This window comes from Betta splendens, chromosome 8 (genome assembly GCF_900634795.4).
Source record: "Betta splendens chromosome 8, fBetSpl5.4, whole genome shotgun sequence".
Lineage (NCBI taxonomy): Eukaryota > Metazoa > Chordata > Actinopteri > Anabantiformes > Osphronemidae > Betta > Betta splendens.
This window is the reverse complement of record NC_040888.2, coordinates 741,601-752,909: the sequence shown is the minus strand read 5'-3', so window position 1 is coordinate 752,909 and position 11,309 is coordinate 741,601. Positions and strand designations below refer to the sequence as shown.

The following is an 11,309-nucleotide window of genomic DNA, read 5'->3' as shown; positions in this document are numbered from 1 at the left end:
ATTCCCAGCTCATATGGTCTCTACTGTGACCATCATGGATAATTACAGATCGGCCTATTGATACTGAAGTAAACCTTTGTAGACTGTGCTAACGTCCATGAATGGTACAAGTGCTAAATACTAGTCTAAATGATTAAATACTGATACTGTACATAATGTAGAAAATTATAGAATTTACTTACTCTCCTGCAGAACAGCTGGGGTCCAGTTGGTTTCTGCAGAACCCAGACATGTAGTCTGGGTAATTTCAACCGCAAAAACCAGATTTGTGATGTTGGTGGAGATTCTCAGTCATCCAGGTGGAATAGTCTTAAGGTTGAGTCATGTCAACTGGATTTCTTCCTTTCAGTCGAAACGTTTCACCACCAATCCAGGTGGTTTCTTCAGTCTGAAGGAAGTTGGCTGAAGACCACACATTTATCCATCAATAAGGTTTTCCTTTCCCACCTGTGACGATGGGCTCGTTATGGGAACAAAGGGGCTGGGGTGAGTAAGTGTGAACTTTAAAACCCCCCTCCATCATTAGAGGCGCCTGGTCTCCCATTTCTCATGCTGCACTTTCATCTATTTCAAAGAAGATCAAAACCACTTCACAAGACCAGCAGAAAGGACATACTCTGACCTTGCTTCATCCAGCATTGTTTACATTTAACAACTCTATTCATCAGGATAACGGGGAGCTAAAGGGCCTCAGTAACTCAGTACACAGTCAGTACTTATTTATGTGCCAGTTCCGCGTCTCTCCGCTGGGAGCGCTAGAGCCGCGACGTCACCAGAGAACATTAAATATGGCGGACAACAAGTAGCAAAGAGACGGTGAAGCTAGCGATCAGCGTCGGTAAAATAGCAACGTTTCTTTCGAGTGTTTGACTTTTGCCGTGTGTCGTGTTTGTGTTTTAAATTTGGACACGTCTGACGCGAGCTGAAGGCAGTTTTTCGGCTGAGGCCCCGGTGAGACGGGCGTTAGCCTGCAGAGTTAGCGTTAGCCGAGCCAGCGTTAGCCGAGCCAGCGCCCGCCTCGGTTCTCCCCGGATCCTGACGCTGTGAAGCGTTTTAGCTTTTTGTTTGACTTATGTATCACAGCAGCGTGTGTCTGGGTCGGACCGAGCATCTGTTGGGACGGAGTCTAGTTCCTGTGAGTGCGGGCACAACGCGGCGTGTAGCGCTTGGTTAAAGGCCAGCTTTTGACAAAGGCGCTGATAAAAACGGACGCGCTCGTTTTCGTAACGTTCGCTGTCGGACTGTTTATGAGCAGAACACCCAGGGAACATGGAGGCTAAGCGCGCGCACGCTGAGCCACGCACGAGCAGCAGCAGCAGCGGCAGCGGGGACTCGAGCTGCGGCAGCCCGGGGTCGCCCTCCAGTAGCCCGGCGCCGGCCACCAGCTCGGCCCCGGCGCCCGGAAACGCGTTCGCCAACGACGGCAGCTTCATGGAGATGTTCAAGAAGAAGATGGAGGAGGAGGCGAGGCGGAAAACGGAGACGCAGCAAACAGGTGGCGCTGCCAGAGCCTCCGAGCAGGGACAGGCCTCTGTGGACAGGAAGCCGCCTCCCGTGACGAGCTTTGTAAGAGAGTTAGATGCAGTTCTCAGCCAGGTTCACTAGTGCAGCACTATTTCACACTCATGCTTGTTACGTTGTGCCAGTTTGTAACATGGCTCAGTAAAGTGCAGGGATGCTCCTCACTGATGATGATGATGATAAAGATGATGCTGTCGCTGGTGGAGCGGCTCTAGTCTCCTTCATTGCTCCGTCTGCAGGGCTCCTATAACGCTGTCAGTCTTCTATCCCTCAACCCAGGTGGGGAAGCGCAGAGGAGGCGTGTTCCTAAAGACTGGTGTGGTTGCCAAGAAGCAGAAACAGGACTCAGAGGTAGGTAACGAGCACACACAGAGGTCAGAGGTCACGGGATGGACATGTTTCTTCATTAGGCATTAGTTGCATCTTCCTTCCTGTGATTGGAGTTCAGGAGAACATGTGCAGAGCAAGTGTTAAGTTCCCTCGTGTAGGTGGAAGACTGTGTGCCGTCAGCCTGCTGCTCCAGGTGACGTAGGGCTCCGGTCACCAGTCAGAGGAACCAGGGCCCACTCCTTCAGCAGATTGATTTGATTTAATACACATAATTAGTTTGAAAACGTGGATCAAATTCTAACTTCTGTTCCACATTTTGCCCCATCATGTTTCACTGTGCTAATGTCATTAAATTGTTCTTTACAATAACAATGTGAAGCTAGAATACAGAGGTGTGTAACACTTGCAGGTTTGGGTTTTTTGGATTCCAAGAAAAGAACCATGTTCAAGTATAATAGACAATAGAAGTGTTGTCGTCCATAAAGGTGTCACAATGTGCCTTTTGGATTCCTGCTCCTCCTCCTGTTACAGGTTTTACAGCGTTTGTTTCAGTTTGCTGATCAAACCTCAAACTTTAAGCAGAAAACGCTGTTTCACATCAGTCTAAATACTGTCGGGTAGAACAAAGAAGGACCGTTCAGGGTATTTGTTACTGAGGTCACAGTGGATTGGGTGGTTCTGATGTCTGGGCGCCTACATTGATCAGATGGATCATAAGGTAGAACCACCTCCTCCCTCAGTGACGAACACTGTACATAAAGTGGCCAGTGAGGTTATTAACCACGTGTTTACATTGGAAGCAGCTGATCATGTTCGCCTACCGTTACTAACCACCGTGTCCTCTGCTGCAGCGGGAGCCAGGCAAGAGCGATGCCTGGACAAAGTACATGGCTGAGGTGAAAAAGTACAAAGCCCACCAGTGTGGAGACGACGATAAAACCCGGCCTCTGGTTAAATAGGCTCCGAGTCGCCACCAGGGAGAAACGGGCCCCTCCTGATCTTCTCACGGTGCCAGTTCAAACTCCCGTCAAGGGTTTCACAAACTTTGCCCTGTTTTTTAGTATCATTCTGTTTTCTGTTGTTGGACTTTAATCTGGAATTTCTGAAATTTGGAATATGCTGATTGTTTAAATTTTGTGTTAGGGTTCATTAAAGTATTAATTTGTTAGCAGCTAAATCGAGGTTCCAAATAAATGTACACTGCCTGTTTACATGTTGCAGCCTCTTGTTTGTCACAGACTCACATCAGGTGACGCCACAGTGAAAGGAAACATTTTAATTAAAATCCGGTTCAAGATCTGTACAGAGGAATTTGTTCATTAATGCAAAAGTTTACAACTCACCGAGGAAAAAGCTCAAATTCAACAATTTGCAGTTTACATTTCTTACAGGTCTCAGTGATAATTACATTATAATAAAAACAGCACCAAATAGACACTGACCATGCATCAGAGAGGGAGACCTACAAAAGGCACAGTCACACAAACGCGCTTGTAAAAACCAGTCAGACGCTCCCAGGCCACAGTGATATAGGTCGACTCTGTAAACATTGACAACTGTCTTTAAAATCTAGGAAGAAAAGTTGTTGTTTCTTATAAAGCATAGCTTTAACTGTGTTCATCAGAACTTCAAGTCAAGTTGTCGTGGGTGAAACCCAGTCTGTTCTTCAGACCTGTCAGGGGCGTGTGCAGTCCTGCTTCGGCCTGTATCATAGAGTCTTCCTCTTGGCGTCTCCCGTCTGGCTCTGACCCACATCTGGACACAAACAGAAGTTCTCACGTCAGCGGAAACAGACAAAACAACATAATCCAGAGACCAAAGAACGAAACCGAGCATGCTGCCACCAAGAGAACAGATGGGGGAAAACGAGACGCTCGTACAGGAAGTTAAATGGAGCAAGCTCAGAGGGTGGAGGCAGAGAGGGGGGTCAGCCTTTACCTGAGAAAGCGAGCTGCAAGTGAGGAGGCAGAGCAACCTGAGACCCTGACTGGAGACTCTTATACAGATCTGAGGAGACAGGACAAAACATGGAGGAGAAAATGAGGGGAAAGAAGGGAGGGAGCAAGATGGTGAAGACAGCAGTAATGGCAGGGAGGAGGAGGAGACGAGACCAGTCAGCGCCGGATGGAGGAAATGAAAATCAAATCAACAAGGAGAAAAAATCACAAGCTTTGACCCAACATGGTGATAAAACATGAAGCTAACATACAACACACAGACAATAGCGGCACACACAGTAGCTCCACTGGTTTATATAATTTACTCCAGAGATGATCCTGAAACTACGTTCACATTAACGTCTCCCAGTTTCCAGCTTCAACATGAAATTAACTGACTTTTCAAAAAGAAGCGCAATCAGAAGCGTTCCAACTTTAAACTTTCAGTATTTGGACTCAAACCTTCTTAGATCAGCAGCAACATTTAAAAAGGTCAGGTTTAAAAGGAACGAAACTAAAGTAAATATTAATTACAAACATTGTTTGAAAAACTGGGCTTTAAAGCATTTTAAATATATTCAAAAACATGTATTGCAGGTATTATTTTCTTGTTTAGCTTCATGTAATTATTAAGACCAGAACCCTGTAAACTCCCAGAGGATTTAGTCATAGCCTGATGAGTTTACATGTGGCATCACTCACTCTGGGTCAGGCTGGAGAACTGGGCGCTGCTACTGGCCGTGGAGCCGCTGGCCGCTGTGCTGGAGCCTGCTGAGCCCAGCGGGGGCAGGCTGAGCAGCGAGGGGAACTGGAAGGGCAGGGAGACCGGAACCAGGCCCCCCAACATCCCAAAGCCCAGGGGAAGAGACGAGGCCGAGCCGAGGAGACCGCCGCTTCCTGCTGAAGACACCTGACGCACAGAACACGCGTGAGACGGTGGGAGAGCTGCAACACGACGGGATGACAGTGAAGGCTCAGGACAAACCTGCGATAGCTTAGAGGACACAGATGATGATGAGACCGACGTGACCGGCTTGGCCCCCTGAGGCGTTCCGCCCACGGGCCTCTGGCGCTGGCCCAGATTGACAGAGGCCACGGTGGGGGAGGCACTGGATCCTGAATGCTTGCTTATGGATGAGGCGTTAATAAGGCTGGTGTTGGTGGTGTTGTTGTTGGTGGGGGGCTTCTGGCCGCCGGGTGGAGTGTAAATGCTCTGCCCCGGCTTGACTACTCCTGCTTGGACACCTGAGAACGACGGGCGAAACCCTGCTGGGCTTTTGGGAGAGTACTGGTGAAGGGTGGGTGTTGCCTGAGACCTGGGGCTTTGAGAGATGGAGGTGGCAGCAGTGGCGGAGGGGTTGGGGGTGCGGGGAGTGAGTTTGATGATTGGTGGGATGCTGCTGTGTGTGGACTTGGTGAGAGTGGCGTGCATAGGGGTGATGAAGTTGGACTGAGGCTGTGACTGAGCGAGGGAGGGGGCAGGAGAGGGTTTGCCCTGTGGGGTTTGAGGCAGACGAGGAGCCTGGAAGGTCTTTGTGGTCATGAGTGATGACGATGAGAGAACGTGTTGCTGAGGTGATGTGATGATGAGAGCGTCTCCGCCACTGGCTTTACTATTGCTGCCTTTAAGGAGGCCAGACGGGGGCGTGGAGACCCCCGTTTTGGATCCTGGGGCCACCAATGGAGATGCAGTAGGAGGGGGGCGTGGTTTAGGTGGCGATGCTGAGGCGGGCATGTTGGCTTTGGCCACACCCACGGGTCTCTGAGTGTTCATCACTGAGTGTCTGTGTGCCTGCGGCGTGCCCTTGGCGACCCCCATCCCATCCACCCTCACTGAAGGCAGAGGAGAGGCCACGATGGAGGGGGTCCGACACAGAGAGGTGGAGGAAGACATAGAGGTAGAGATGTAGTGAGGTGCACTGGTGCTGGGAGTGCTGACAGAGTTCTTCTTCTGCTGCTGCATGAGTGGCGAGGCGTGAAGGGAGGAGAGGTTGGTGGCTGCCTTGTGTCCATCTGGGGACGGGGGGCTGTCCCCCTGGGCCAGGCCCTTGGCTGCGTTGCCAAGGATGGCCAGAGCCTGGGAGATGTCCAGAGAGGGAGTGGTCAGATCCACATCCAGGGAATCCAGACATATGGGCTGAGAGGGAGACTGAGGCGGTCGCTTGGCAACCTGGGCGGCAGGTGAGGGAGTGGCACCAGCTGAAGGTGTGGCTCGCTGGACCCACATGGCCTCCTGGAGAACAATCACATTTAGGATGAGAGGGGACATTAAAGCCATAAAAACAAAGTGTGGAGGTTAAACTACTTAAAAGAGAAACCTTTGGTTTGGATTTGGGAGTAGGAACCATCTTTTTCTTTGCTCTGAAGTGATGAACACACATAAGTTACAAGAAGCAAACAAATAAGTCATGAAGAAGGAGCTTAATTAGATGCTCTGACTCACGTGTAGCCGGTGAGGTGGCCGTGAACCGAGATGCTCTCTTTGAACAGCATCCTGCACACAGACGGCACAAATATCAGCACGGTGCAGCCACTGAACAGGTGACAGAGCATCCACAGCAGCAGGAGGACGTGTCTGTTAGCCCGTGTGAGGGTTTTTACTAATTTCACACTCATCATTCAGTGAGCGAGTTGGGTTTTGCACACCTGGCCTGCATCCAGCCCTTGGGCCACAGAGGTTTGACCTCGGTCTCCATGAAGGCTTTGAGGTAGTCCTCCAGAGACAGCGCGTTCTTGCCCTCCAGCTCGTAGCAGCCCAGCTTCACCCGCACCAGGTTACACAGCAACACCCTGAAACACGACAGGCTGCTTCAAGAGCTGCAGTACGACACCTATTCTCCCGGCTTGTCAATGTCCTGCTGGGGGTTGCAGCAGTAAATCAACACCACGTTCATCGAGATCCAAGCATGTTGTGATTATCTGACACTGACCTGAGTTTGTCGTCCCAGACAAACTTCTTCCGTGGCCCCATCACCCTCTTCCCTGGCTTCTCCTCATCGTCATCGTCAGAGCCGTTCTTCTCTCCGTCCTCAGACTGCTGCTGCCTGAAGGCGGACAAGCATCGTAAACCAAGCAGCTCTACTGAGAACCTATGACGCCGTGTGGGACAACAGATAACTCCTTACTTTGCCACCTTAGCGATGCAGTCCATGTTGTAGCGAGCGATCTGCTCTGGCATCACGCTGCACACGGCCAGTTTCAGCTTCAACAGCGGCGTTCGAAGGCGGTCGTCCTAAGAAGGAAGACACAAAACTGAATTCACTAACAACTACTTTCTACAGACGTTCCCCGATTGATCGAGCTTAAGTCTAGTCACTGACAAATGCAAGAGAAACGTTTGTATTTGCTTGTATTTGTAAGGCCTTGAAGCTACCTTATAAACTAAACTGAATTTAATCTGTCAACTCGTAAAGATCACAGCAGCGCCTGACTGAACAGATCATCTGCACACACCTGGATGTTGAGGCTGAGCTTCTTAAGGCGTTTGAGCAGAGCTTCTTTATTGCAGGGCACGAAGGCCTCAAGGTGAGAGTAGACGGCAGAACGCACCTCCACAGGCTGCTCCTGAACCTGCAACTCGATACTGACACGCAAACAATGAGGTTACTGTGACTTCACTAGTTAGAGTGCGTTAAAGCCAAGATGTGGATGTTACTCACTCTAGCAGGATGTTGTTCATGTCCAGTGTGAAGAACTTCTTCCTGCCCTCCTCATCAAACAGACGAGACGCCTGCAACGAGGCACAAACGTTAGAGACGTCAACAGGGTTTCTTCTCAAGCAGCTCTAGTAAACTACTAGTGGAAACTTCAAAGCCGAACATGTCTTGATGCTTTTGCTAAACATTAGTAAGTGGCTGCACTTTCACTTTGTGCAGCAGCAGGTTTTCCTGCTTCACTGCTGAAGCTTAGATCACAACAAACACAGCCACTCGGGTCTGAAAATAGATCTACTGGTGTCAAACCATGTCATGTTTACATAACTGAAAATGACAAACTTTTTGGCAACTCCAGTATTTGGAGTAGCTTTGGATAAACGTATGGTCGACACATTTCAGTAAAGACTCTACGAATCAGATCAGATTGTGAGGAAGAAAAAAACCTGTCTCTAATCCTTCAAGGTTTCTTTGGCTGAAACCTTTTAGCCTGACACTGTTTTCTCTTCTCGTGTTATAATAGATAAAATAAGCTCTTCATAAACACTTTAAATATCACACTGAAGGTGAATGTGATCTAGTTTTTACCGCTCTCAGGTCTTCAATGCGCTTGTTAAGGGGGCCTGGGAGTCCACTGGGCAGAGGGGGGGGGGGCATCATGCTCCCCTGTGCCACTCTGCCTCCTCCTGCTTTCTGTCCAAACGAGCTGTTCTCTCCCTGCGCTGGACTGGATGGCTGAGGAGAGTCCAACATGCCAAAGTCCAGGTCACCCATCATGTCCTGCAGTAGGTCGTTGTTGGCCGAGCCCAGCAGGGACAGCACCGCCGGGTCAGAGCTCAAGTCCGCTATGTTGCAGTCACTGGCGCCAGCGGCCTTGTTCTGGGGGTGGAGCAGTGCACTGTTGGTACTGGGCACTTTGGCAGTGGGCCGCTGCAGGCCGACAGCAGCTACGTTCTTCTTGCGCATCTCCTCCTTCTCCTTGGTGAAGCGGCGCAGCATGTTGGCCAGCTGGAGTGTGTCCTTCATCAGCTTCTTCCTCTTCTTCTTCTCTGGACGATGAACGTTCAGAGCTGTAACTCTGCCAGAACAAAAATAGGAACCAGGTTTGAGTGAAGAGAACTGTGGACTCCACACAACTTGAGGTTATGTGTAATTCTGAGTCAGTTTTCCAGGTGCGAGTCCATTTGATGCATTCGGGACTCTCCATGACAAATTTGAATAAACCTGTTTCAGTCAGTGCAGCTGTTCTGTTGCCAAACACTTGAGCTAATCAGCACATCACAGGCTAACGTAAACCTCACCCCAGCTTTTGGACTTTCATCTTCTTGGGTTTCTTTTCCTCCAGAATGCCACCGTCTTGCTTCTTGCGACGTTTTTTTACCACCCGCTCTTCACCATCTTTCATCTTCTGCAACAGGTCCAGATTTGTCTCATTAGAAGGAAACACATGTTTAAATGCTAAGATACGTGACAACTGTGCAGAGAAGCAGGACTCTTACCTTGAAGTGATGATCATCTGTTCCTGCATTTTCACCCTCAGAATCTGATGCTGGCCTGAACTGCAGAGTTCCCGTGTTGATGTAGAAACCTCCGTGTTTTGTGGTGAGAGACGCTGGAACCAGCTCATCATACTGAGGTCAAGAAAGAGGCTCCATTAGTGTTAGTTCTCACTCTACTGTACATAAACCAATCGGAATGACTGTGTGGACTGTTTCAGCGCTATCTGAACACTTATAATAACACCGCTAACACTTATTGAATAAAAGTGAATCATGAATAATTGATGGTAATGAAACTAGGCTGTGTTTAACAATGAGAGGACCTACAGCCTCTGAGTTGTCTATGAAGGGATCGGTGTCGTCGTAGCCATAGCCGATGTCAATGAGGTCCTGCATCCTGTCCTTCTTCTTCTTCTTGGTGCCTAATCCCTGCAGCCACACACAGAAAACCCTTCAAAAACATCATCTGGTATTCACAGCACTGAAATTCACTTTTCGTCTTATTGCAAACACCTACATATTTGCTCTCAAATTTCTTGGCCAACTCCTCCACCTCCCGTCGCTCCTTCTCGTCGTCAGCGAAGGGGTCGTTGGGGTCCAGGGCAGGAGTGAGTCCTTTAGGAGCTGCTGAACGTGGAGACTTTACCTGAGGACAACAAGCACAGTTGGATCTGGTGTTGAGCTTTGTTGTGTTAACTTTAACTCTTTGCTTTCTATCTCAAATAAACCAATGTTGATCTGTACAAACTAATTTCTGTGACCTCCACGTGCAGCTTTCATGTTTGAAGCTGATCGATTTATTTATTACACTTAATTACTGCTGCTTTACAACGGAAACTTTACTCAGGTCACGTTACTAAAGACAATCAGTCGAGTACTTAAACTCGGTGGTAAATACGTTCGGGATGAAGGTTGTTGTTGATACTACTTCACGTGTAATTATTTAAACTACAGCAGAGTCTGAGACTTTAACACCAAGCCAAGTCCACCAAAGTACTTTAAGAGCCAGTACTAGAACAGGTCTTACGAGTTCGGCAGGAGTTCGGACCCGTCCGGACCCGTCCTTACCTGAGTTGACTGCACCAGTTCTCCGTAGTTGAACTCGGAGGACCCTCGCTCGTTGGGTTCGGCCAGTGGCAGATCCAGGCGGACCGTCGGTTTTGTCGCGCCGCTGTCGGCGTCGCCTCCCTTCGCGTTCCCACCGAACAGACCCCCGCCACCTCCTGACCCCAACCCCGCGGCACCGCCGCCTCCATCTTTCCCAAAAGTGATGTCCACGGCCTCATCTTCGTGACGGCGCTTCTTGCTGGACTCCGGCGGGGTCGGTGGCGAAGCGGTGCTGAAGGATGAGATGGTGACGAACGGCACCTTCCTGGGTTCCGCCATTTATCGCTGTGCCTGTCCGACGAGCGGGGCCAGACTCCGGAGCCGTCGGCTGGAGAGCGAAACCTAGAGACGGTCGACAAGTGGAGCTAGATCTTCCCCAGCTAGCTAGCTAGCTTCTCCCAATGAGTGCTGCGGCCAACAGCTTCACTTTTACCTCCTCTCAGCCCGATTCAGTCCATAAAGAACGGTTCCCGGCACCGCTCCGCTTCGCTACGGGCGGCTTAAACTTGACGAAATGGCAGTTTTGACTTGTTCCATGAAAGTAGTGCTCAGCTACCGCCAGACGGATTCCGTAGTAGCCATCTTGATCATTATTATCATTATTCGGCGGCGGGGCGTGCGCGTGAACAGAAAGCGGAAGCCGGGGTGGAAACGGAGACGTGCTGAGCCAATGGCGGAGCAGAGACTCGCGCAGCCGACGGACGAGCGCGAAGGCGAAGACTCCGCGGCCCGCTGTGACCTGCGACCTCCAGGGCCCGCTGCCACACACGCACACTTTGGCCGCGTCTTTGACGTTTGTCGAGGTTCTGCGTCACTTAGTATCTTTTCTAGATATTCGGTAGTTTCGCATCGCTCTGTTACTTGTATACTAGTTTTGGATCATCGTTTATGTCGCATTGCACATTTATTCATAGGTCACGCTTTAAATCCTTTGTTCTGCCTACTGGTTGTCGTCACGTTGTCCGTGTCCTTTCAGGTAGTTTAATTTTCCTGGAGGTATTTTGTTCCCAGGACATTTTCCAGCTAGCTCCTTTGTACTTTTTAATAAATAATTTAGCCGTTCATCGGTAAACTGCTAAACTGGTTTCCTACAGTGCACTACAACACAACCCACAGCCTAACAATGTAGCAATATTATAGTATACAACAACAAATATGTTTAATGCACAGGTTTGACTCAAAAATAAGACTCTTTTTGTGACAGTGACAATTGGGACAATGAGTAAATCTGTTCTTTCAAAGCAGGTTTTGGATGAATGTGA

General features: G+C 49.5%; 2 protein-coding genes across 5 annotated transcripts; one reads left to right on the top strand and one right to left on the bottom strand.

Moving 5' to 3' along the window:
• The first annotated feature begins 701 nt into the window (after positions 1–701).
• trir (telomerase RNA component interacting RNase) lies at positions 702–3,062 on the top strand. Of its 2 annotated transcripts, XM_029158810.3 has the most exons (4): positions 702–838; positions 1,256–1,566; positions 1,801–1,872; positions 2,703–3,062. In XM_029158810.3, the coding sequence occupies exons 2-4, from the start codon at positions 1,270–1,272 to the stop codon at positions 2,808–2,810; spliced, it is 477 nt and encodes a 158-aa protein (XP_029014643.1). In that variant the 5' UTR covers positions 702–838; positions 1,256–1,269; the 3' UTR covers positions 2,811–3,062. The 2 variants fall into 2 exon arrangements, with proteins under 2 accessions (XP_029014643.1, XP_029014642.1); XM_029158809.3 differs by having other exon boundaries at positions 761–1,566.
• Positions 3,063–3,112: 50 nt separating this feature from the next.
• Positions 3,113–10,692, bottom strand: ubn2b (ubinuclein 2b). 3 transcript variants are annotated; one of them, XM_055510774.1, is made up of 18 exons: positions 10,009–10,692; positions 9,458–9,586; positions 9,268–9,369; positions 8,941–9,072; positions 8,743–8,849; positions 8,030–8,519; positions 7,448–7,518; positions 7,242–7,371; positions 6,914–7,020; positions 6,719–6,832; positions 6,435–6,578; positions 6,232–6,282; positions 6,107–6,149; positions 4,774–6,021; positions 4,491–4,698; positions 3,790–3,858; positions 3,524–3,606; positions 3,113–3,391 (listed from the first exon to the last, which is right to left on the bottom strand). In XM_055510774.1, exons 1-17 carry the CDS (start codon positions 10,324–10,326, stop codon positions 3,560–3,562), a joined length of 3,510 nt encoding a protein of 1,169 aa, XP_055366749.1. In that variant the 5' UTR covers positions 10,327–10,692; the 3' UTR covers positions 3,113–3,391; positions 3,524–3,559. The 3 variants fall into 3 exon arrangements, with proteins under 3 accessions (XP_055366749.1, XP_055366750.1, XP_029014324.1); XM_055510775.1 differs by lacking the exon at positions 3,790–3,858 and having other exon boundaries at positions 10,009–10,691; XM_029158491.3 differs by lacking the exon at positions 3,790–3,858 and having other exon boundaries at positions 3,113–3,606; positions 10,009–10,689.
• Between the last annotated feature and the right edge of the window lie 617 nt (positions 10,693–11,309).